Here is a 27853-nt window from a genome sequence, read left to right on the forward strand (position 1 = left end):
GTGAATTTCGGCCGTTGACCTCATTGGACGAAAACCGGGAGTCTGATGGGCTCTTTGGTAGCTTGATCCTTTTTTCGGTTCAGCGTTAGGATTCAGTTCAACTTCCTTCAGATTGTTGTGAGCACCTCTGAGCGGTGACGGCAGAGACAGGGGATTTGTTGAATTTAGGCGGCTACCTGCCTATCCCATTGGATAAACCACAGGGAAAGCTGCTTGTTAAAGGAATCCCACGTCTCTCGCGTCACCTTGCAGCCGGCGTGGAATCGTGGACGGTCCGCTTTTCCTGTCAGGACGGATTGTAACATCGGAGCAGAGATTCAGTGCAGTTTTTATCTAAAGGTAAACGACTAACAATTTAATTTGAGCGTTTTGTGTTAAGAATGAAGCGCGTTTACTCTGCATTTCAACGTGGTTGCATGTCGCAAAATATCAGTTTAGCCTTTTGTTACAACTTGACACTTTCTTTGGGACCAACATTGATTTAAAACATGGTTTATTTTTTTTATTGTATCGTAAATTCATGATGGCTTCGTTCAGCTCTCGCATGTTTGGGCTGGGCGGCGTTTTAAATGGATGCATCGATTTGTCTTCAACATGGCATGAAATCAAATGAACGGCGGCCTGCTCTCGTTTTAAAGCTAATATAAGTCATTGAGCTTAAAAGCGTTATAAACAATATTTAGGGGAAAAAAATGCTCATGTGGTGGGTTCAGTTAAATCTTAACACTCAAGTAATCGGGTGTTTGCGTCTTAAAACAATGTTCCTCGTTGATGCGATGGCTAAATCCTAATAATCCAAACTGTAAACACGATTATTCCGATTTCATGCATTACCTTGCAACGAATGCTGCATGCTTTTATCTTATAAACTAAGCTGAATTCAGTGATTTGAGGCTTAAAATAATGCACAAATGTTGAGGAATTCAAATCTTGGTTTTGTTAAGAAAAACACGTCGGGCGTTTAAAAACATCGCTGCACAAAACAAACATGCATCCAGCTGATGCAAATAGTTTGCTTATTCTGACGCATCGCCTGTCTTTACTTGTAGTTTAAGTGGACTACTGATATATGCATATGGTGCTTCTCGAACCTTGCGTGTCTTCTTGACATTTTTTTACAACCACTGCCTTGTTTTGACTTAAAATTATCGTTTCCATCGCGTTAAAGTCACGTTATCAGCCCGTCCTTATAGCGCCCGTAGGTCTGCAGATAACAGCGTTTCTACATCACACCCTGCCTCTGTTTACAGTGCTTGTAGGTGACGCACACACGTGCCTGACGCGGGAAGTTCATTACCGCCCTGTGCTTTTAGTGCCAATGGGCCGGATATTTGTGCCTCTTTGGGGAACTCTTGCACTGGGGTTGGGGGTTACCAAACTGATTTGGCATCCGAGCCCCCGTGACCTTAATTATTGTCTAGAAGTACACCCTTAAGTTGAAAAAAAAAATGCTAACCTACATTAGGCTAAATTATTATTTTTGAGCATACAAGTTTTGGATTTACTATTCCATATAGAGCACTTTGGATAACTAGAGAGAGATGATTGTTATGAATATAACGAGACACTATCTTTATTTTTAGATATTTTGGCTAAATAATGAATATTTAGTTTTATTTTAAGTAATTTTTGGTCATCTGAAGGGCCCCTTGATAGTCCTTCTGCGTGCCCCAGCCTTATTGTGGATAAACCTAAATGTCACAAATAAGGACAGTTGCTTGCAATTTCTTATTTATGGTTGGTTTAATAATTTAGAAGAGATCATATTTTTTCCACAGTAATTTGAAACACCCTTGCCCGGACCACGTAATGTTTTATGTGAATGACATTAAGCCCATTGTGTCTAAGGGTGTTTTCACACCTGCCTCATTTAGTTCGATTTCTCAATTGGTGCGGTTTCGTTTGGGCAGGTGAGAATGCAGCAATCGAACTCTGGTGCGGACCAAACAAGCAGACAGAGACCCCCTTCAAGAGGTGGTCTCGGTACGCTTTCAAACGAACTCTAGAGTGGTTCGTTTGTGGTAAGACCACAATCCGAGAATTAACCGACCTAACTGCAAAAGAACTGCATATTTTGGACTAAACCAGCTGCCGTAGTCAGCTGCGCAGTGCATTATGCACAATGACAGATCACGGACATACCTGGACTTGCGAGGAAGTGCGGGCGGAGCCTCAGAAATTTGGTGTCTTCGCCGTTTGTAGTGCATTAAAACATTGTTTTCAAGCCGCATCCGTGATTCACTCTGAAAATGAACGGTTTGTCTAGAGTGCTGTATACAAACTATGTATAACAACCGCGGAGACATAATTACAGCACGCAGTCATATGTCCACGGTGGCTGCTGTATTAGCCTTCTTTTTGTTTACTTCCGAGGATCCGTTGGAATTTCATGCACGTTGATTCTGACCAATCGAGAAGCAGTTTAGGAAATGCCTTCAAATACATGTGGCCAATGAGTGATGTTGATCTTATCACATGACAGAATTTTTTTCGTTTCAACTGGTGCTGTTTTCATGTTGTAGGGGCCATTCACATGTCGCGCCTAAAAACGCGTGGAAAACGCTAGACACCTAGGTTATTGTCACATGACCTACACGCTGCGCTTGTGTCATTCTGAAAAGTTAAAATGTTTTTGAACAGCCTGGAAAAAACGAGCGCGTTGCACTGCGTGCGAATCGCGACCGCGGCGCTTCCAGAGCGCACATACTTACCATTTTCCCTTCATTCATCGCGTCAAGGCTGTCTTTTGCGATGTGTTCATTGCGTGAGTTCATATCGCGATGACGATGAAAATTCGATGTAACGTTCAGCCCTAGTCCGCTGCTTATCTTGTTGGTAAACATGCTGCACACCATTTTGTAAATGTAACAGGGGTGCAATAATATACTGTGATACACCCTTGCCCATATTGAATTTTAAATCGCAAAGGCGATACTACGCACAGCTCTTTCGTGTACTGGCTTTTTGATCCTTAGGAAGTCCTTATCAATCTAAACTTTTTTCCACTTGTGATCCGTTCGACTAAAATGCATCTTAATACCAGGTGTAAACAGGGCCTTATAGTACTTTATAGTTGTTTGTCATTCATATTGAATTGCCAGATGTTGGTCTGATGTCCGACTCCGAAATACTGATTAACCTAAAGTAACGAACAAAAACCGGTTGATTCTTGAATGTTAATACAGATGTTTTTATTTAGGCTTTTTATTGTCGAATGACTTACTAATACTGTTGTCTTTCTCTTTCAAGTGTGACTGTCCTTCGGTCAGTGAGAGTTGAGTACAGCAGCTGTTTACAGTGCATTTTTAATTGGATTTCGTGTAGTGGTCTACCTTCCGGCAATCCAATTAAATTATTATTATAAAAGCTGTTTTGTCTGGGTAGACTATACCATACACACGGAAAATCTTATGTTATCATGCGGTTTCAAACCGGCTTTGTCACGATCGACAGATTGATGGTCAGACTCAATTGTAGTTAATATAATTTTGCGGATACTTTCTATTGCATCCTGTGATCTAATGATTTCATCATTTGCTGAGGCTGTCTGTTCTGGAAGCCATTACAGGTTTTTGTCAGTGATTGTTTTTTGGCCCACTGTGGTCTATAAATTTGACAGAGGACATTACATTCTCTCTTGTCATATTTGCACACAGCAATTTTCTCTCGGGTTTTATGTCATCCATATACGGACATCCTGCAGTCTGTGAATGTAGAAACTAGAGGAAAACTGTTTGTATTTGAATATTAAAGATTTATACCGCTGATTTTCTGGCCATTTACGCTGTTGCATATTGTACCATTTAAACAGCAGGGTGTCCCAGGGTTCCAGCTGAAGACATGACCTCATACTGGGCTGGTTGGGATGGACAAGTTGACGCCTAGCATGGAGTCAGACATGCTTCTTTGCAGTGGATTAATAAAATAAACCATGTTTATCATCAAATTAGTTAGCTTGTCCACCAGTCCATTCCCATGCACAGGCTTTCATGTATCCAGATTGATTCCAGTTACAGTAATGTAAAATTTTGAGTAACAACATTAGCACTGACATAAGATTTCTCAACTGTCAGCAAACTAGCAGTGGATACCTTGTAAGATCTGTGTGTTTAAGCGAAGCAGACAACTACTGTTTTAATCCTCTTGGGCACTGTCCCTATCCATCACGGCATCCTGCTGTTTCCAGTATGCAAACTATACCCAAACTAGCACGCCCTCACTCGCCATCTGTTCTCCCACTAATTTTCCTTTCCTTTCCAATCTCCCTCTCTGTAATATCTTTTGTGACATTAATCTGTTATTTTCTGTCTTGATCATGGAAGCCATGGTGCAGCCATCACTTCTTTGTTCTTTTCTTCTCCTTTTAGTCCTGTGAATTTTTAAGCAATTCTTCAACAGTTAATTTCAGGCACCTCACAGTTTCTTTTGTCTTCTGTCTTTTCAGCCTTGTTTACACCTGCTAATAAGATATGTTTCAGGAAATCTGATTGAGATTGAAGTGAATTTTTGTAGCACAGAGTTCCTTATTGGGTAGAGCATTGCGCAAATGTCATGGGTTCAATGCCCATTGAACACGCATACCCAAAATAAAAAAATTTGGCTGAAATTAAAAGCTCCCCTTTGGACAAAAGCATCTGCCACATGCATATAAGAGGCTGTTTACACTTGATATTAACATGCGTTTTCGTCGATCGGATCACAAGTGGACGACGTTAATGCCAGGTGTAAACGGTGTTCAAAACGTTTTGAATGCATCCACTCTCGACCACTTTCAACCACATCCAGAGGTAGTCGAAACCACTTTCGATCAGATCGCTTTGGAGTTGCGGAACGCAAATGTGGTTGAATGTGTTCGAACAGCCACACGCGACCGCCTTCTCTCCGCCCATTTATCTAATCTGAGGTACTAAACACAAGTTTTACGTCTTTTTTTGACTTCTGGCGTGAACATACGGTGAACAGTGCTATTTTTAACCTTTCATTGATAAAACTACTGCGGGTGTTCTTCGTAGTTTCGTTTTGAAAGTGTAAAAGTTGCGCGATTCTATTTCATCAATTGCGCTGAAAATTCATTGAAAGCTCCAACATATAAACGTACAAAACACTGTGCAGCATGTATACTTGCTAAACAAGCAGCGGACTCCGACATAATATTAGTTTGCGTCCATATAAACTTATAGATACTCCCGCTCACGTTTGAATGACAGCAGAGAGACTCACCCACCGTCTCACGGACCGTCCCCTAACAGTATTCCAGACAGAAGCGGTCGAAAGTGGACAAAAGAGACGGATTTTAATACCAGGTGTAAACGTAATGTGTCTCTCTCGTCCACTTGTGATCCGATCAATGAAAACACATCTTAATACCAAGTGTAAACATCCCCTAAATCAAGGTGATTAGTTCACTCACAAGCAGTAGTGTAGCATAGCGTCAATGCTAATGCATTGTGATTTGTCATCAGTTGACTGAACACCATCAGGAATGTTTTTGTCACTGGTTTGTCTCACCAGATTACTTGTCATTCGCTTATCCTGACATGCATCTTAATACCCGGTGTAAATGGTGCCTAATGTGTCTGATGATGTTTTGGTAGCTATTTTCTAGCTCTGCCCAGCCACCGTTAGCATGGTGCATGAAACACAATGGGAAATCCCCTCTCTAAATCCTTACACTACCCATGCCAAAATTAAACCCTGCTGGGTCATTAAGCCCCATTCACACCCTATATTTACACAGCGCATACATTTGCTTGTCTGAAGCTAATCCTGTTGGATGAGAGTGCCAAGGGTCGTTTGCTCCAGCAGGGCTGTCAGGTTTCTTCCTGATTATCTGCATCGTTACTACCATTTCACACTCCCAGTGCTGTTTCACACGTTATCTCTGCCCCACACACACACAATACTGACCCACTACCCTCCCCTACACCTGTCCAGTAACCATTAAGCAATACACACCACACTGTTAATAGTGACTGAAGACTTTAGCTTAAGATAAGAACTGAAACCTGCTTTAGGAGGCAAATATATCTCAACTTTTACACCTGGTATTACAATGCGTAAAATTTTACTTTTGGGGTTAACAAACCCTTAATCATTAATCACTTATCCCCCGTGTTCTAAACCACCAAGTCCTGTGATTGTCTTCAGAACACATTTTTTTTTTCATTTATACCAGCTGTTTATGTATTGTTTGCATAATTGCTAAAATAAAATGGAAAAACATTGCCAACTACGTCAGGAGGTCACGTCAGCAGCATGCGCCGGCCGTAGTCAGCTCGTGAATGTGCACTGAGTGTCCATGGAGGAGAACAAATTGTTAAATAAAATCTTTTGTATTTTTTTTTGTCTGAGGAAGATCTAGTGATCGAAACCACACAATAAATATTTTTATCTTTTTAAAAGTTAACAGTGTGCCGGATACCCTTTGTTTTTATATATGGTTGGACTTCATTGTCTCTCTATCTTATGCACCTATCCGGTACTAGCAGGTGTGTGACATTGTTCTTCTTTTATCAAAAATATCTAAAGATGTGTTCTGAAGACAATCAAATGATTTGGCGGTTTAGAACGACATGGAGTAAGTGATTATGATAAAATTGTAATTTTGTGATGAGATAACCTTTTGAAAGGTTATGGCACTTCAGGCAAATCATTAAACAAATTAGGACAAAGCGACACCGAGCTATCTTTGGGTTTTATGTAGTTTTCGTTTCATACAAATGTGACCTTCGCCACCATGACACCAGCACTGCCTAGACTGGACAAACCGCTTCCATAGTAAATACTTTTTTTCGCATTAACATGTAATCGATAGGGAACGAGAAAGCATAAACGGAACGGGATGCTGCAAAAAATCTGTCACGGGACAAAGGTGAGGGACTGCTATTTAAAGGCACCTCTTTGCACTGATTGGTTGGATCACATGACCATGCTCCTCCCGAACTTTGTTAAATAAACTTCATATAAAAACGTCTTTCATCCACCACCATCTTGTGACTCTTCTTTTCGGTTAAGTATCAGTTTTTGTACCAGTACAAATTTTTTAAAGTATCATTTTGGCACCGGTATCGTAAAGTCCCCAGCGAAACCCATCCCTAGCTACGACACAGTGTTTTGAGTTGTTATTGTGAAATCTTTGGTACAAATTGGCAGTATTACTTAGGGGTGGGCCGGTTTGTTTGTTTTTTTACCGCGGTCGGTAATCAACAAATTCCCGCGGTTTTGCGGTTTATTGGCAAGACAACGAGTTAAATAACATGATTTATTTATCTTCAATACAAAACACGTGCAAATTAATTAAGGAACATGTAAAGTGAATATTATTTCTTTCCACATTTCTTCAATTTCAACATTCAACAACTTGAACAATTAATATTATCAGTTAAAATGTTAACGCATTGTGCGTGTCCACACGTCCTACAGACATTTCGCCACTTTTCTATACTTAATTTGTTAATAGCCTGTAAATGACGCAAATTATTGCTGCCCTGACGGTCTGGTAAAATAACCATTTGTATGAGAAATCACTTGTACTGCATATGTGTCCGTGCTTGAGTATAGCTGGGTAGCTGTACTGAGATGCGTGTGTGTGCGCAAGATGACGCGGTCCGTCTGTCTCGCGCGCGCCCGGGCAGTCCGCGTCTGTCTTGCACGCGCCTGGGCAGTCCGCCTCTGTTGCGCGTGCTCGGACAGAATTGCTTCTGTCCTTGACCCTTACCTAAACATCTGTCTTTTTCCATAAACAGAGAAAGAAGACGCAAAAGCAAAACTTTTTTAAATGTGTCCTGCAATCTAACCTCTTTGGATATTAATCCTCGGACTGATCGCGTGCTCTTTATGTTGCGTGAAAATTTGATAATGTATGAAACCTGATTCTGTTGTTGATCTGTTGCGGTTGTTTGCACGTTCAAATTAGATAAAATGTTTGTATTACTTTACTTTTAACGAGTGACAGACAACGTCACCTGTATTTCTACTCCATGACAATTTAATATTAAAATCATATCAGTTAATGTTCAGTTAACAAGTTGCGGTTGTTAACAAGCTGCGTGTATAACATCCCCACATATACACACAAGTGCAGACCAATGTTTCAAGTGTTTTTTTTTTCTGCGGGTGACCGTTATGACGGTGAGGAGCTCAGTCCCGCGGCATGGGTCACGTGTCCGCGGTATGGCGGTAATCCGGTTACCGCCCCAGGCCTAGTATTACTAACATTAGGCCTAAATCATATGGTGCACATTATTCCTGTAGTACAATTCGTAGAACGTTGTGTTAGCAAAGTCATCGGTTCAATCCCACAGAACACACCAATTAGATGAAATGCATTTTAAGTCACTTTGGTTTTTTTAAAAGTCATATAGTGTAGCAAAGTTTCACAGAGTTGGAGAAAAGCAAAACACATTCTCTGGAAACGATTTTTATTACTGTGAAGTTCCAGTGAGTGCATTCAAGAATTTTCCGCTTCCTGTGAGCAGCATATTTCACACAAGTTGCTTTCACTCACACAGTTGTGGGTGTTGTGATTTCCTGTCACATATCCATTTTAAGGAGTGTAGTATGCTCGTAAACACGCTGCAAATTTCCTTAAAAAATATGGGAATTGAGATTCGCTCAGATATCTCTTAAATCACGTGCTAAAATCCCCATTAGACAACACATCTCTGACCAACAATTAAACCTGACATAAACTGTATCAAATCTTGTTTCTTAAGCCTAAATTGTGCTAAAAATACCTTTTTTTTTAAGGTCATATCAGCTACTGTGCATGTGCGCAAATTGGCAAGCACCTCACATGACTTCGTATAGAGTCCCTCCCCCAGAGATCATCAGTCTTTAATCACTAGACTTGTTTGACTTCATGCAGTGCCGCAAGAATCGACAACCAGATGACGTCAAAGTAGCGAGAGAGCGATTCGCGAAATCATACAGAGGAGTTTGCGATTTAAAGGCAAACTCCTCTGTATGATTTCGCGAATCGCTCTCTCGCTACTTTGACGTCATCTGGCTGTCGGTTCTTGCAGCGCTGCACGAACTCGAACAAGCCTAATTATTAGTTCTTTGGAAAGCGGGACTTCTTTCACCAGTGTGGCCATATTGAGTGTTGCATTGAGCACTGCTATAGAGGGACAATCTTGTTATATCTATTATATTTGGTCGGGTGGAGTTCTGAAAGTTCATGCCTTCAATATACATAGCTTAAAGTGGACAGAGAATGAAAAATTATTTTTACCTTGTCTTTGTTGAATAATGGTAGTCTACCCGCATTCACTAACATACAAAAAGTGCTAAACATGCTAAACATCTCAGTATCATAGAAATTCCTCTTTTAGAAATGTCAGCCAGAAAACGGCCCAATCTGAAAAACTGATGCTTATGACATCACAGGCATCTAACTGCCCCTCCACTTTAAAATAATTGGCTACATTTTTTGAGTGGCAGCAAAGTCAGCCAATCAGAAATGAGATTGCAAGTTAAGCCAGTAGGGGGAGCCAAATTGGTGCAAAACCACTTGTTTAAAATCCCCCACCCTAATAGAGCTATCTGAGAGCGGTTTTTAGGAAGCTTCTAGGGCATTACAGACCCAAACAAAAATTTTTTTGTCTACATGTCACATCACAGAACAAGGAAAAATACTCTGTTCAATCATTCTATATCACCTTTATATTCTATATAAATGACTCGTCTGCAGACATTGGCATGACAACTTTTACTATTGCTATAAGATCAGTCTTATACATGGGAATGAAGTAGTCGACTGTAATGTGGAGGCAGTAAAATAAGAGGAGTATGTTGATAGACAGCAGTAATGTTTGTATGGGTTAGTTTTCTACTTGGAGTGTGCGTGCCAAGGGCTGTTGTAAAATCAATGCCTTGTATGGACACATTGAGGGGTATGTGTCCTCTCTCGCTCTCTCTTTCTGTCTTTCTCACTTCTCTGTTGGTGTGCCATTTGATGTTTTTCTTATCCAGTCTTTGCAATAGTTGCCATTTCTAGGTCAAGGTAACATATTATGAGTTGAATGTAAAATTACAGTTAAAACCAGCCAACAATTAAAGCGGAGCGCACATATATTTGTTAAGTGAAGGTCCTGCTTCTTTCTCCTGTTACAAGAATGCAGGATGTGGCCAGCTGCAGCTGCATGCAAATAGTTGCATGTCTCTCAATGGCAGTTGGTTATGGCTCGGTCCTGAGGAACTGGAGGCCCCGTGCAGGAATCTGGGTTTGCAAGTACCCTTTATCTGGTCCTGCCAGTTGTATATCAAATAGTTTTCTGACGCACATTCTCCTGTTTTGATTACTTGTAAATCTGCATTCAAGTACTTTAATCTAAACAGTAGTTTTAAAGGGATAGTTTGGCCAAAAATGAAATTAAACCCATGATTTACTCACCCCCAAGCTGTCCGAGTTGCATATGTCCATCGTTTTTCAGACAAACACATTTTCGGATATTTTAGAAAATGTTTTAGATCTTTCAGTTGATTAAATGTAATGTTACGGGGTCCACGACCTTCAAGTCAAAAAAAAGTGCGTCCATACTTCACAAAATAAATCCAAACTGCTCCAGGATGATAAACAAAGGTCTTCTGAGGGTAATCTGCGCGGTGTTGTTGTAGAAATATTTAAAACTTTATTAACGTAAATAAATACCTTCCGGTAGCGCCGCCATCTTAGTAGCGTCTGCATTTAGGATGAGAGCTTACGCAACCTACGGAGGCTACTCTGCTGCTTTTCTGTGCCCCCGCCCTCCGAATTTGTCATACGTCACTAAGAAAAGTGCGTACACTACACTAATACTCTCTCCTGAATACAGAGGAGTCTAAGATGACGGCGCTACCGGAAGGTATTTATTTTCGTTAATAAAGTTTTAAATATGGATATTTCTACAACAACACCGCACGGATTACCCTCAGAAGACCTTTGTTTATCATCCTGGAGCCGTTTGGATTTAATTTCTGAAGGATGGACGCACTTTTTTTGGACTTGAAGGTCGCGGACTATGGGTGGACCCCGTAACATTACATTTAATCAATTGAAAGATCTAAAACGTTTTCTAAAATATCCAAAAATGTGTCTGTCTGAAAAACGATGGACATATGCAACTCGGACAGCTTGGGGGTGAGTAAATCATGCGTTTAATATCATTTTTGGCCGAACTATCCCTTTAAGTTTTAGATTCTGGTATCGAAACAATCTCACCACTATATTGGGAATTAGGAAAGTCATCTCAAATGTACTGCGCTAGCCAAGCAACTGCCATTGATTGGATGGAAGTACTAACATATATTGCTTTCTCTGGGTCCATCATAGACATTAAAGGGACACTCCACTTTTTTGAAAATAGGCTCATTTTTCAGCTCATTTTTCAGCTCATTTTAATTTTTACAGTTTTGGAATCCATTCAGCCGATCTCTGGGTCTGGTGGTGCCACTTTTAGAATAGTTTAGCACAATCCATTAAATCTGATTAGACCATTAGCATCCCTGCTAAAAGAGTTTTGATATTTTTCCTATTTAAAACTTATTTAAAATGGCTGTACCAGGCGCATTTATATTACACACACCCGAAAATAAAAATAAACAATCCCCTTGGTTACTTTCAATAGCAGGGGACTACTTTTGGGCACTGCGTGATATCATTCCGCCTCCTACAGCCATGTTACGGCAGAAAAGTCCTTGATTATTACGCTAGAATGAGAGTATAGTTCCTATCCATATCTGCCTAGAAAATCACAACTTTACATTTTCCGTCTGTTTTAGTACACAATGTAACTACAGAAGAGTCAAGTTTTAAATAGGAAAAATATCCAAACTCTTTGGTTATTTTTGACCGTGATGCTAATGGTCTAATCAGATTCAATGGATTGTGCTAAGCTATGCTAAAAATGGTAATGCCAGACCCGGAGATCAGCTGAATGGATTCCAAAACGGTAAGAATCAAATGTTTAACTCTAGGGAAGCTGAAAAATGAGCCTACTTTCAAAAAAGGTGAAGTGTCCCTTTAAAGTTGAATGTTGGAACTAGAGATGTTCATATTGACTGGTTACCAAAGGTAAGAATTTATGACTAATTAGTATTATCAGTTAAAAAAATTAATATTTGTTATGTCACGGTGCTGTTTACAATTTAAAGTCATACCACTGTGTAAGCTATAAAAATATCTACTGCATACTGTCCATTTTGTTACTCTCTCTCCTCATTCTTTCTTTCCATCCAATTATTGCCAACCGCATTCTGTACTCGCTGGAAAAAAGAAATTGAGTGATATTTGTGGGAAACCAAGGACAAACTGTGAATGTAACAGATCTGGGTTCTTTGTACGTTCAATATACTTTTGAATTTGCAGAGGCTTTTGTATCATGAAGAAAAGTTCTTCACCCGAAAGTTAGTGCCTTTACTTAAATTGGATGTCTTTTTTTGGAACATCCCATTGTTGATCTTCACATCACCATGGAGATGCTACAGCAGGGCTGATGGGTAATTTTTGTCCTGAGCTAAGTAGAACGATGACATCACAATTCATCATCTTGGCCTGTTGGGTGATGTGTGGGTTTCTCATTCATCCTCTTTGTTGTCCTCTTCTGAAATGAAGTCTTTTGTGTTTTCTGCCTCGTTCCAACTTTGTAATTAGCAATTTTATTTACTTTAATGTTTGTTTTCTTCTTCTACATTGTGATCCACATACTTCAGCCCCTCATTTCCTTCATGTCAAGTTAAAATTTGATTTCTCTGCTTGCTTTGTCATTGTTACTTCATGTTTTTTCTTCTCTTCTTATTGTCTTCTTTTTTGCCCTCCTGTTCAATGGTTTCGGCCTGGTGGAGAGGCCAAACAATAGCTCAGCTGCTATGACCATCTGTGTGGCTGCAGAGAGGGAAAAGATCTGATGGGGAGGAGGGGATGGAGGGCAGAAGAAGGGGAGGGTGATGTTAGGGAGGGCTGTTTAAGGGAAAAGAAAGACTGTGGGCTCTATGAATAAGTGAGTTTAGCGAAAGGAATAGGGTGAATGGGTTCATAGACCCCTCCTTCCCACATTGACTCTTTCTTGAGGTTTTTATCTTTCTTTCTTAGTATCTCATACCACAGTCATTTTGCTGATAAGCTTTCACGTAAGTCCTTCAAAAAAATTGAAGGCTTGTGCAATGCAATGCTCCAATGACTCTTTTACATTCACTTTCTTGGAGACCTTTTTATCCAGTAGCATCTACATGACAGTGTAAATGTACATTTTGAGTGTTTGTATATGCAGGATTTATACTCTTGTTGGAGTTGTTGATGTTTCTTCGTAGGTGTTTCACCAATTGGTAAGTTTAAAATAAGTGTCTCACTAGGGTTGTGCCGATAGATGATACTATTTCACATTAACATTCCTGCATAATCTGAACTTGCGACATCAACATGCATTTGCATGCTTTTCCTTGCATGAGAGAGTTTATGTAATGTGCTGTGCTTTTGGCCATTTCCTCAAACCTGAATTTATGCGCCCAGGGGTTTTAAAACCAGTGAGGGAGTTGTTACTGTTTCCTGGCATGTACTTTTCAACATGCCAGGGCATCAATGACCTCATTTGGAATAATGACATCATGTTTATGAATGTTGTGGTTGTGACAGTGTTGCCAGCTGCTATTACAGTAAAGGAGCTTCTGTTTTTGTCCACCAATCCAGTTGCTTGTCACAGATTAATGAGAAAAAAATCAAATAAATAAGGAAATTCTGCCACGTCCCCCCCATACTATCATCTGTTGGCGATCTCACTATGGACACTACGTCCCACCTCCTCATACCACATGCACATGACTAGCAAGTAGCCAATCATGGTTTGAGTGTCTTGTGTCCATTTCCATTTATGCTGATTTATGAAAATCAAAATGCTGCTTTGAATGCATTTTCAAAGGGGTGTAATCTAGCTCCAATAACATCTGAAAATCACAGTGACTTGTTATGTAGGATGTTTGACCCGCACTAGATCTTGGTGCATTATGAAACAATCAAATTAGAACAGTTTCCTGTTTTTCGACCTTCATACAGGTTCACGGACAAGAACGCTATTTCCCCGTCTATTCTCTGTGGAGTGTTTGACATTTACAGTTCTGTTCTAGTTGATTGGTTCAGCTGGTTGATAGGACTTGAAATATAAAAGAGATTTATCACAGAATAGTGTCTATACTGCAGTCTAGTTGTAATGCTGCTTGAAAAACTCTGGCACTTAATGAAATTTATGTGTCTTTCCCATTTAGGGCAGTGATTAAGTTGGCGACCACATCCATTACCCTGGGTTCAGTGTGTGAGCATCACTGAATCCAGCAAGTGCATCCAGCAGCAAAGTAGTCAACGGCTAGTATTGGCGATGAAACCCGATGGGGTGGCCACAGAACCATCTGAACCAGTGGAAGCAGAGGGATTGGGACCAATAGCAGGGCCAGATGACAATGAGGGGGCGTCCCAAAATGGCACTGCCCCAACACCTCCACATCCCGATGAAGCCCTAAATAAGCAAGATGCTCCTTCAACTGTTAAGGAGGCCCCTGGAAAGGCAGAGGATCCTAAAGGTAAATCCAAAGCCCCCATCAAAGGAAAAACTACAGCAAGCGGTCAAGCTACCACGGGCCCAGGCACGAGACCCAAAACAACCCAAAGCCGTGTGGCTAATGGCGTCACAAAAACTGCAGCAAGTACGGCAGCCAAGAAACCAGCTACCACTTCGACAGCAGAGAAGAAACCCAGCACTGCTGCCGGAGGTCCAGCTCCAAGTAAGAAACCTGCCGGCTCTTCCACAGCAACCTCAAGGGCCCAACCTGGGGTGACAGCTGTTGGGACTGGCAGAACAACAACTACCACCAAAGTTACGAAGACAGGAACAGCTGTCAGCACAGCCACCGGCGTGAGTAGGAGACCTGCCACTGCTCCTGCCAGTGCAGCAACCAAGCCCAAAACCACAGGTAAGAGGACTATGTTTATGTTTAGGAGCTGGTACTCATTAAGTTTAGATGTTTCATAATTAATTTCTGAATAAAGCACATGCCTGATGTAGGGCTGGGGTGATTAATCGTGTGACTATGCTTCCTATGCTTTTTAATGAATTACGGTGAAACGCCGCTACTCCAATGGCAGAGGGCACTCTCGTGCAGAAATTCAAAATGCCCTGCAGAAGAAGTACTATTAACACTTTGTTTTGTTTGACAAGTGTTGCTTTTTGAGAGAGCTGTGCATAACATCGCCTTTGCGATTTAGAATCGATATCAGACAGGTATGAATGGCGATGAATCGTCCCAGCCCTAGCTTGATGTGTAGTTGAGTTGTTTTTTGACTGGATTTTTGTCTGGACTTCAGTCAACAAACTTTAGTATTCATTTAAAATCTGTTTTCATTATTAAATTCTGTGAATTTTCTCTAAAATAACCTAATTTAACATTTTTTTCTTAGCTCCAGCTCCAAAACCCACCACTGCCAAACCCAGCACTTCAGCCACGGCCAAAACCTCTTCAGCTCCAAAAACGAACAGGTAAAACTCTTAGTTAGTTGAGGTTTAGATTTTTTGTTGTTTGAGCTCTGCATTTAACTAGATTTAGTTAAAGGACAAGTTCGGTATTTTAGACTTAAAGCCCTGTTTTCAGATTGTTTATGGTGAAATAGAACGGTTTTGACTGAAATTGCGACATTTGCGGCTGCCCTGAGAATTTTCGCGTCATTGTGTTTCATCTCACACCTCTACAATGGGTTTAATGGTGCACTGGAACAATCCTTCCTAAAATCCATTAAACTTTCATTTACAAAGACGTGAAACTCACCGAGTGGTCAGGGGTGTTCACTTGTGTGCTCACACAAAAATCGCTGCAAAAGACGCATTCCAACAGGTTTTATCGTAGTTTTTACCAACTCCATTGACTTGTATTAGATGTGCAATTGGCAATGGCGGATTAGCGCCACCACCTGGGCTGGAGTGCACAAGTTAACAACGAATGTTAAAACAGCTGTTGGAAAGCATCTTTTGCAGCGATTTTTGTGTGAGCATATCAGTGAACACCCCTGACCACTCGGTGAGTTTCACGTCTTTGTAAACGAAAGTTTAATGCATTTTAGGAAGGATTGTTCCAGTGCACCATTAAACCCATTGTAGAGGTCTGAGATGAAACACAAACACGCGAAAATTCTCAGGGCAGCCGCAAATGTCGAAATTTCAGTCAAAACCATTCTATTTCACCATAAACAATCTGAAAACAGGGCTTTAAGTCTAAAATACCAAACTTGTCCTTTAACATTAACTAACATTAACTTGCATATATAGTTGCATTTCTTGCAGGTAGCATGCATGGTTGAATTTAAACAAATGTATTGTATTTCTGTAGTAGCTTGTAGGTTACATTGGGACTCTCATATTTTTTAGTCATTAATAACATCACTCTCATTGGTTCAATATGGCAAGAATTCACTAAAATTAGATTTGAAAAGAGTCAGATTTAGAACAGCCTTGTATTTTGGCCTCTATAAGTCACACACATAGCTATGACTGCATGTTTTGCAGCGGAATGGTGTCTATTGTTTGTGCGTAGCGGCTATTGGCTCGTATTTCTTTTCCTCTATGAGTCAGACTCGCTGAAAGACAGCTCAGATCAGGCTTTGATAAACCAGAGTATAGGCTCAACAGTGCTCTTTTTGTTGTCAGTCCTTTCTGGGAATGATAATTGGTATCTTCCCAAGTTAAATTTGGTCTTTCGTGACCAAAGCTGACAACATTATTTTTTAGTTTCTTGAATAATTTTATAATTTGAATTGTGGTAATATGATTCTGGTAATAATTAAGATTAATGTGTTTTATCATTCTCCCCATGTCATCAATAATGTTTTACTTGAAATTTACTTTTTACCATATACAAAAAAAATGTGTGCAATGAAAACACTCGTAAACACCATAAAAAGTGTTTTACTGTAATGATTTTTGTTGCAATTGATTCTTTCCACGAGTCTCTTGTGTCCATTTTCATTTATGCTGATATATGAAAATTTAGTTTTTGAAGCCACTTGAACTCTCAGAAGTGCTGCATTGAAAGCATTTTAAACAGGGGTTTTGTGTAATCTAGCTCCAAAAACATCTAGTTACCGGATCTGTAGGTTGTTTGACCCGCACAAGATCTTACTGCATTATAAAGGAATAAAATTAAATGGGTTTCCCTTAAAGGAACACGCCCACATTTTGGGAATTTAGCTTATTCACCGTATCCCTCAGAGTTAGATAAGTCCATACATACCTTTCTCATCTCTGTGCGTGCTGTAACTCTCTCTGACGCAGCCCTCGCTAGCTTAGCTTAGCACAAAGACTGGAAGTGAATGGCTCCAGCTAGCATACTGCTCCCAATATGTGACAAAATAACGCAAACATTTTCCTATTTGTGTGTTGTGATTTGTATAGTCACACTGTGTACAAATAACAAGGTCATATGAGACACAGCCTTCTTTTAACAGTATACATACTGGGAACTGTATTCTGCTACTGCTACTTGGGCGGAGTGATTTGCACAACTCTGACCGAATTCTCTGCTCCTCACCAGGGGGCTTCTCGGGTGCTGCGAGCAAATCACTCCGCCCAAGTAGCAGTGCTTTGACTTCTAAGAATATAGTTGCCAGTATGTATACTGTTAAAACATGGCCTTGTTATTTGTACACTGTGTGACTATACAAATCACAACACATAAATAGGAAAATGTTCGCATTATTTTGTCACTTATTGCACTCTAAAAAATGCTGGGTTGTTTTTAACCCAGGGCTGGGTCACTATTGGACAGAACACACTGCTGGGTTAAAATGACCCAACTGCTGGGTTGTTTTAACCCAATTGCTGGGTTATTGTCAATCAACCATGTTGAAACAACCCAGCAGTTGGGTTAAAATAACCCAGCAGTTGGGTCATTTTAACCCGGCAGTGTGTTCTGTGCAATAGTGACCCAGCCCTGGGTTAAAAACAACACAGCATTTTTTAGTGTGTGGGAGCAGTATGCTAGCTGGAGCCATACACTTCCAGTCTTTGTGCTAAGCTAAGCTAGCAGGGGCTGCGTCAGACAGAGTTACAGCACACACACAGATGAGAGGTATGTATGGACTTATCTAACTCTGAGGGATATGGTGAATAAGCTAAATTCCCAAAATGTGGGCGTGTTCCTTTAAGCTGCCCTTCATAAGGATCATAATAAAAATTAATAGTTAAAAAAAATTTCACAAACTGTTTTATATAAAATGCCTGTATCACTATGAAATCACCCACATTAACACAGAAATCTTTGAAATGCTATTATGGCATCTGAAAAATTCAGATTTAACCAAATACTATGCAACCTCTTAAATTGTGCATAGTTTACATGTTACAAGTTAGTTTAAGGGATAGTTCACCAAAAAATTAATATTTTGGCATCATTTACTTACCCAAACTTTTATACATTTTCTTTTCAGAGCTAAACAACAAAATACATTTTGAAAAATGGATCCATTTGCTTTCATAGGGAAAAAATAATAATAATTGGAAGTTAATGGTGCTTCAAATCTTTAAGGTTCTAAACATTTTTTGAAATATCTTAATTTGTGTTCAGCAGAACAAATACATTTATTTAGAATTTTAACATCTTGATGATGACAGAATTTTCATTTTTGGTGAACCATCCCTTTAAGTGTATCCGTCTCATCTCCCGAATTTAATTCATGGCCGTGGTGGTCAGCTTACAGGGGTCCCACTCAAATGTGTGTCTGTATGCGATCAAGCACCTTGGGTATACAGAGGTGTAGGGTGAGGTTTGTGTACACACTGTGTGTGCTTCTGTATTGACTCTGTTTCAGTCATTCTGGGATTTTTATTCCAAAATGAATTCAAAGGAGCGATTGGTTCGGAACTGTGTGTGTCTGAGCTGTGATTGATCTTTCTGTTTGTTTTCCTTTGATGTGTATCACGTAATGTATATCTTTACTGAAGCATCATATGACATGTTTACACTGCAAAAGCACAATCACACTCCTACTGTGGGAAATGTAAAGTAGCTCTATAATAGCCTTTTAAATAATTCAACCGCAGCATCTCAAGTGTCTTTATTGCATTTTTTTTTGTTTACAAACTCGCAAGATGAACCATCCCACTAATTCTATTGACTTTTTGGCTGTATATATTCTTTATTTATCTTTATTTTTACTGACACACCTAAAGCAAGCAAGCAGAGTTCAAATGTGCCTGTTGTTGTAAATGCTGTAATAGCTCAGGCAGATGGGGTTGAGTTCTGCAGAACAGGAAATGTCTTTTTGAAATTGAATTTTTGCATCAGCCTAAATTGATTTCATCGACCACTTTTAATGTCCTGTGAACCATGCTGCTGGTTGATCTTTCTGCATTTGTTTTCCTTTTTATTTCCTGGCTGCAGATTTACTGGTAAACCAAATGGCTTCCTTCACATTGTGCCACAAGACAAATAATTAAAAATGAATGAGCTACTAAATTTTGAAACACCGTAATGAAGCAAATTAGGTTTAAAATAAAAGTACCCCACACCCTTAAAGCACCACAGTGAATGAAGTAATTAAGAGTTTGAGTGATGTTTTAAAGTAATGAGTAACTGGGGGTAAATTGAATCCACTGCCTAAGGCTTTGCTGAATGATAGTCATTTAATTCTGAACAATATCTTCATCCACATTGCCGTTACTTGAATTTAATTTTTTTTGTGTGTGTTAGATAAAAGATTGTGTTGGAAAAAATAGGTTGCTTTGTTATTGTTTGACTTTTTGTCTTGATCAAAATTACAGCCATAGCAATTTATTTAGATTGGCCAACAATTGAGCCAAAAACAGGAAAGATAAGGCTTGACATGGACATTGAAGCTACTTAGTCCTTTGCCTCTCCATCACTTTAATTGTGCTGTTTCTGATCAATATAATGAAGAAACAAAGAAGATATGCATGCCAAATTGTTCGGCTTGTTACTCTAGTTGCTGTTCTGTTTTTTTAACCCTATGCCCAATGCTGTCCTGTTGTGATGTGGTTGCAGCCTTTATTTCCTCCTCAGTTGTGGCCTCTTTTATTCCTTTAACTAAAAACAGTTGAAACTTTAGGTAGGTCATAGACTTCTAATGGGAGATTCCAGTTCTTTTGTTCTCGTTCTTTAACAATTGGCTGTTGTTTCTGAATAATTTGTGGGGGAGATGTTATAGTCTAGGCATGTAGGGCAAGGCCAGTTAACCATGTTCTTCATTGTGCTGAGACTGTATTGTCCGCATGAGAGCTTGAGTTTGTATTTTGCCATGGTTATTGGCAGGATAGTAAGCATTCCAACTTTATGCAGTTCTTGCCTTTTTAAAGTCTTGCTGTCGTTATAAGCGTTTTTGTATTTTTATCTAGACTAGGTCATGAGACTGGACAAGAAATAAATGTTTTTTTTTTTTTGTGAAAAAAACAGCATTTGTCATTAAATATGCTGGTTCCCACTTGGCCTTTGGTGTGAATATGCTTCTCTTTTGATGCCTAAGTTTTCAATCTGGTTGATTTTTGCACCCTCTGTTCAATCAGTCTTTTTTTAAAGCTCCCGTTCTGTCTGTGTTTTTGAAGCTTTGATTGTGTTTATAGTGGGCAATATAACATGTGTTCATGTTTCACGTGTAAAAAAACGCGGTAGTTTTCACACAATTTACTTATCTGTATAGCGCTGTTTTCACTGTCCTCAAAACGGGCTGATGTCTTCCTTGTTCTATGAAGTCCCTCCTTCAGAAATACGTATCGAGCTTTGATTGTGTAGTTTGTTTAGTGTGCTGTGATTCGATAGCAGCTTAGCTTAGCAGAGCCGTTTGAGTCAAAGCAGGTGACTGACGTATTCCTGTGGGCGGAGTTTAGTCAACGAACTGTTTTACTGACGTCATTAAAGCAGGAAATAGAGAGCTGTAGTCCAAATCGGCCGTTTGTTGTAGGCTTTTAAAGAGGAATTCTATTGAAGAAAATATATCGCCTGGCAGTGAACTTTGAGCTTTATCATTTTACAGGTATTATTTATGCTATTATAGCAATATTACACACTAACTAGGGTTTAAAAAATGGTATCAGGAAGAACGTGACCTTTAAGTCAAACGGTGTCAACCACTTTAGAGGACTGTTGGCTATATCACTGTTTATATAAAGATGAGTTAAATCGTGTGTGTGTGTGTGTGTGTGTGTGTGTGTGTGTGTGTGTGTGTGTGTGTGTGTGTGTGTGTGTGTGTGTGTGTGTGTGTGTGTGTGTGTGTGTGTGTGTGTGTGTGTGTGTGTGTGTGTAGGGAAACATCCTGGGAGGGGTGCCACGTAGGACTGGGTTGGGCTAAACAAATGGAAATTACCTTTGTTTGCTAGCAAAATGCTTTACCCATTCCCCACTTCTGTCACCTCCTTTTGGACCATTTCTATTTGCTAACCTTCTCCCCATTTACCAGTCATTTTCCCAAAGGTTAGAAAAAAATGGGAGGTTGATGGATTAGTTGATTAGTTGACTGATTTATTTGTTTTTATGGTATATGGTACATGTTTTTATGGTAACAGGCAGTATTCGTTTTAAGAACTGCTCATGCCTTTTTGTTTTAGGACAATTGGAAATACTGCATCACGGCCAGCTACTACTTCAGCTACAGGCAGAACAACTACTACTACAACCACCACCACCAGTACCACAACTACTGCAGCAAGTAGAACAAGCCGTGCTGCTTCTCAACAGCCTGTTAAACCTTTGGTTACAACATCACTCACCCGCAAAGGTGGGGTACCATTTTAGGCAAAACATTTAAATTAATTAATTAATGAATTGTTCATGAATAAACAGTGCTTATAATTTTTTATATGATCATTATGATGATTTTTTCATTTCTAGATCCTGGCAAAACGGGCACTACTGCCCCAGCAAAGAAACCAGTTGCAGCAGTAACATCCCGTCCTGCTGCCAGCAAGCCTTCAAACTCGGATGCTCCAAAACAAGCAGCAGTTACAAAACGACCCTTACCTAGCGTCAAAGCACCGCAACCGAAACCGGATGACAAAAAAAGTGTACCAACACGTAAGGTGCCACCTAGTCCACGAAACATTCCTTCACGGGCAGCGTCAGGCAAGACAGCTGCCGCCTCTTCTAGTCACAAACCAACAGGTAGCAGTACGACAGTTACTGGGAAGCTTCAACCAAACAAACCAACACAGTCTGTTTTACCCATTGTTGTCAAAGATAAGCCTGCTAGTAAAGAACCTGCTGAAGAGTCTGTGCAACTTTCAGAAGCTGCAGTAGCTGCTGTTGCAGTAGCTGCTGTTGCAACAGCTGCAGCTATAGCCACAGAAGAATCTGGGTTGGAGCCTGATGCTACAGCAGCTTCAGAGAGCCCTCTAGATGTGCCACCCTCCTCTTCCTTAAATGCTCAGGAAATTAAAGATGTGCCGGTCTTTATGGCCAGTGACAACAACACAGAGCTGCTGGCTCAAGAAGCTGGTCCTGTTGAATTGTCTGGAGATATTCAGAATTTTGAAGAACAGGGTTCAGAAAAAGTTAACGAAGAGGTTTCTGCTGCTGCTGGAGATATTCAGAATTTTGAAGAACAGGGTTCAGAAAAAGTTAACGAAGAGGTTGCTGCTGCTACTGGAGATATTCAGAATTTTGAAGAACAGGGTTCAGAAAAAGTTAATGAAGAGGTTGCTACTGCTGCTGAACCAGTTGCACATGAAGCAGTTGAGCAAGAAAGTTGGACAGCTTCACCGTTTGATAACCTTGCTGCTGCAATAGTGCCCTCTGTTGGCTTGGAAGTGGCTGAAAAAGCTGAGCTAATTAACAGTGAGTGTTATGAAGATGTGGAAGAAGAAAGGGAGGGCAGCCAACAAGTGTCTTTGTCAGAAATGAGTGGCACCCAGCCTACTGAAGAGTCTCAACCTGGGTCAGCTGGGCTTCCTGGGTCTATTTGGCGAGCAGGGGCCTTGCTCTCAGAGCTTGACTCTGAAGATGTAAGCTGCAGCCAGCAAGGGGCATCTGAGCTTAGTGCTCCAGGTGTCCTGGAGGGCACTGAAAGCATGGATGATCTGGGTGATGCTAGCCTTAAAGGAGCTGAAGGTGCATCCGTTGGGTCTCCTGACTTTGAGAAGGTTCCTGATATTCTTACTAATGAAGATGATGATGAGGAGGACGATGATGATCGAGTATGTGATATGGAGGTAGGGTCGGAAAGAGCAGATGACTCACACAGGCAGCATCATGACAATGATATTGATGAAGATGAAGATGTAGAAATGGCAAGTGAGGGCGTTACTGAGAGTGGGCTTGAAAGTTATGGAAATGCAGATGAGGATGACTTAACAGAAGACTACCGGTTGGACAACCTGAATCGTATTCAGCCTCCTGGCATGGATATGTCTGTCCCTCCAGCAGCTCAGTGGAGCTTTGCTGATCCTTGGGCCCAGCTTCCACAACCGGCCTCTACTCTTCTCTCTAGTCCTTCCTCTGAACACTGGGATGCAAACCCTGAAACACCAACCCAGGTACCTGCTCAGGCAACAATAGATGTTAGCAACTCTGAAAGAGGCCCAACATCTCCTTACCCCTCCAACCTTTTTGAACCACCACCTTTTTCGACTCAGTCCCCACCAACAACTGCAGAGGAGGATGCCTGCCCCAAACTAGGTCTGACACCCCCTCAAGGCTCCGAATCCCAGTTTGGTACCCTCAGTGTCCCGGAGCTAGCATCTGACAGTAACAGAGACACAGGCAAACCTGAGGAGCTGAAAGATTTCAAGGGCTGTTTAGGTACTGAGATTCATTCCAAAGAAGAGAAGTCAGAATCACTAAACCCGGTCTTGCCTGACATCATGCAAGATCTAGGAATTCACCTTGAACAAGCTGATGAGGAAGAAGAACCAGAGACTTTACCAGCTGATGATGTACTGGGTGGTCCAGCAACTGCTCCAGCATCCGCACCATCCTCTCCTTCATCAGCTACTGAGGATGAAGTTAGTGATACAGAAGGTGAAATGCAAATCAGTGACCCTCAAGCTGAGCTTCCTGTAATTGAACCTACCTGTGAAATGGCACCTGTTTCCCACAATTTGTCCACTTTAGATGAGCATGAAGAAATCGGTGGAGAGACAGAAGGTGGTGGTGGTAGTGAAACCCCTCAATCTGCCACATCTGCTGCTTCCTATGGCTTTGACTACATGACCTCTAATTCCAATGCCCAGTCATCTGCTGAAAGTTGCAGCAAGAGCCCTGGCATCTTTTCCCTTGAAAATGAAGAGCAGCTCCCAGATGAGGCCAAAGATCCATCTCTGCTCAAAGAGCTCACCCTGATGCCTACTCCTGCAGATACGGAAAAGATTGAAGCACTAAAATGCCAACATGGGGAGTTCCAGTCCCACGCAGAGCAACAGTCACACTCAGAGCACCAATATATGCTTTGTGGGGAGTCCACTGAGTTGCCAGAGCCAAGTTCACTACTGGCAACTGCACCTGTAGAATCAACTTTGATTGATCCTTCATCCTACAGGGTCCCACAGCACCCAGAAGAACCGCAAGATCCTGACACTCAGCACCCTTATTACTCCACTATATGCGGAAATTCTGATAGTCCCTTGGCAGGTAATGTATAGAGTGCACTTCAATCTCATTCTGATATCCCTTGTTGATGTAATCTCTATATAGAGGTTTTGTCTAGCTTGGGGTTGCTTTGTTGTTAATGATGTCTTTTTATTAAATTAAGTGAATGAGGAAAAATTTAGGAAACACTTGTCGTTCAGAACAGCGGTGCCACTTATTATACAATTAATGCAGTTACATTTATGAGTATATGGCTTAAAACTCCTGTATGTGCAATAGCTACTACAATAAACATATAAGGTTACTTTTTTGTTTTATTAACAATGGGTGTTGGTTTGAACTGGCATGAAGTGAAATGTTTATATACCTTATCAAAACTTTAAAATAAATCTTGTAATAATGTATTGGACTTTCAACATATTTTGTGTGTATTTATCCAATTCTTTTTTACTGAATTAAAGATAAGAATTACATGTTCTTTGCTTTTTGTATTCTAACATTAACTCAAAAGTCTGTTGTCCCTTTTTTTTCTATCATCGTCTTCATCTGTCTTTACACGTTTCTCTATTCTGCACTTTAGGGTTTGCCAACCCCTTACTTTTTATGTCTTGTTTATCTGGAGTACTTAATGTCTTGGTGTTAAATAAAGGTTAGATATTTAACATGATTTCACTTTATCTCTGTTTTTTATGTTTGAATTTCAAGGTATTTTGCACTGTTCTAAACCAGTATCAGCTGACAGTCACATTTTAAGTAGCCTGGAGTAGCATCTGTTTTACATAATATTAATAATAATGTAATTAATAATGTTTATAGATCATATATTCTAACAAATATAAATTCAGAATATGAAAATTGCAAAGTACTAAATATTTTACATAGGGCTGAAACACTAATTTTAAGTAAAATATATTTAAGCTTTTAAGGTCATGGTGGAATGTTTGATTAATCTCTGAAAATAACTAGTACTTTGATGCTATAATTACTAACAGTACTTAACAATTTGTAAACTTGTACATTCACACTCATACTTAAATACGCAAAATAAAGCCTCTGTAATTATGAAAAGAAACCAGGATGTTTCCAGCAGAAGGAGGGGAACAGGTTTCTTCTATGCCATTATGTTCCTTCAGCCTGTACCCCTCCTCCCTTTTCTTGTTTGACCTCACCTACATCTCAACTTCCCAACATCAAGATGAGGATCAACAAGATCTGACCTTATCAACCTACTGGACGTCACCATCAATCAAGGTGCTTTAGTTCGCCCACCTTCATTTTTAATTCTTCATCTTTATATTTTGACACTGCTGCTTCTGGAGCAGACTTTGTACGCCTTCCACTTGGGGACTAACTGGGTGCACCTGCTTTAATCACTCTGATTATGTACAAACTTTGGGCTGAAGCTAATTGAAAGGACCCGGCTTGACACATTCACCTGGACTAATTGGACTCTGTTAAATTCACACGCTGAATTGTTCTGCATCCCCAAAACTGGACAAGCTTTGCACAATGCACTTCTTAGTAACACTTGTGCTTACGTTGCATGCTCACCTCACCAAAGAAATACACTGGGGTGGCTTATTGTGTGTAAAGCATGTTTGTTATATATATGCATGGGTTATACTTTGTCAATGTTAAAAAGAAACACCTGTTTGCTTTCTGCTGCATTATATGCATGGTGAGCGCTAACTTCTGCATGCATGTTCAGCTTATTATCAGGGACACTGTTTACCTCATCAGCTTTTTGTTCACTTGTTTTTGTTTGCTCTTCACTATAGTTAGTAGTTACTGCATATACAGGGTGTGGCCGCTTTTATTGCACAAATTTCCTCACTAAATGTATTTAAAAAATAATAATTATCACCATGGTGTGAAATTAGTTTTAATGCTTGACTGGTTTCTCATTTCTTCTCCACTGTAATGGTTTCAGCATATACCACAATCTTACAATGTTGGTGTGTTTTTCCCACAATGCTTTTCTGTGCCATCCAAATCTGCTTTCTTTAATTTTCTTTTCTATTTAACTGCTCTTTTTTTAACACTTGCTTTGGACCATTTGCCTCATTTACAGGAAGGAACTCCCACTTTCCACCACACATGCCCGACTTGCTCCATATCCAAATGACAATGTCATCCAAACTTCGCCTCCGCCCCCGTTCTGTCCACGGGACCCAGCCACCACGGCTTCCCACAGACCTTCCTCCCAGAATACCAAGTGGCGGTTCAAACACACAGCTCCGATGTCTAGAGAAACACCAACAGCAGCTACAAGAGATCAAGCAATGGCAGGAGAAGCAGTATCATGAACAAGAGAGACAAGAAGAAGCGAGAAAGAAACAAGTTACGAAGGAGAGAGAGGAGGAAGAGGAGTTGGAGAAGCAGAGGAGGAATTTGCTTGAGTTGGAACTCAGACAGCAAGAGGAAGAACTGAAACAGCGACAGCAAATCATGCAGTGGCAAGAAGAACTTGAACAGCAGCAGCAACAGCAGCAGAAACAAAAGGCACATACACCGGTTCTCCTGTCTCCTTCGTCAGGCCTGTGTACCATCTATGAAACTCTTGAAGCAAGTGATTCCGAAGAGGAGGAACAAGGAGCGGTTGAAGAAACTGAGAAAACCGAGGACAAAAGGACCCTTAATGCATGTCCTGATGAAGAGAAGCATCAACGTTCTGAAGAAAAAGATGAAGTTGATCGTCATTCGAATTGCACAACACCTTCACTAGATGCTGCTTCTCATCAGGATTTACAGAATGACCATAATAGTCCTCCCCAGTCTCCCTCTGAATCTCCTAAGCTTCACGCACCTCTAGAGTTTGACTGGGGCAAGAAGGTGGATATTGTCCAGCATCTGATTAATCAGACATTACTGTTTGCAGGTGATGGTTGCTCACCACTTCTGCTACCCGGTGGGAAAGGTGGAACACTTAGTCCCCTTGAAAGCAGCCTGTGGCCTAATCTATTACCTCCGTTTACACCCCCTTCAGCCACCGTGACTTCTGTAAGCAGCTTCTCACCTGAAACTCCAGGCAGTTCTGCTCAAGGTGAGTGGACCGTTGTAGAGCTGGAGACACATCACTGAGAACGTGTAGGAAGTTGTATGAATACTGAATGAACAGGCCAAATATTAACGTGTGCAACAGGAGAGAAATGCATGCTGTTACGTTAAAGAAAACAGCCTTTTCCAGAAAGAAATTGTGAGAGATGTGAACTCGTTTATCCTCATCCTGGCAGTTATTCAAGTGCAGTAAGAGCTTCCATTCTCACATCCCTACCCATCCAAAAACAACAGAACACTACAATATGATACC

The 27853-nt window shown here is 40.5% G+C and overlaps 1 protein-coding gene across 1 annotated transcript; it reads left to right on the forward strand.

The window, feature by feature from the left end:
* Positions 1-27624, forward strand: prr36a (proline rich 36a). The gene is made up of 6 exons (XM_065295916.2): positions 1-339; positions 14236-14937; positions 15422-15500; positions 21570-21739; positions 21853-24585; positions 26615-27624. The coding sequence occupies exons 2-6, from the start codon at positions 14346-14348 to the stop codon at positions 27622-27624; spliced, it is 4584 nt and encodes a 1527-aa protein (XP_065151988.1). The 5' UTR covers positions 1-339; positions 14236-14345.
* Positions 27625-27853: the final 229 nt, after the last annotated feature.

The sequence above is a fragment of the Paramisgurnus dabryanus genome, chromosome 4 (genome assembly GCF_030506205.2).
Source record: "Paramisgurnus dabryanus chromosome 4, PD_genome_1.1, whole genome shotgun sequence".
NCBI lineage: Eukaryota > Metazoa > Chordata > Actinopteri > Cypriniformes > Cobitidae > Paramisgurnus > Paramisgurnus dabryanus.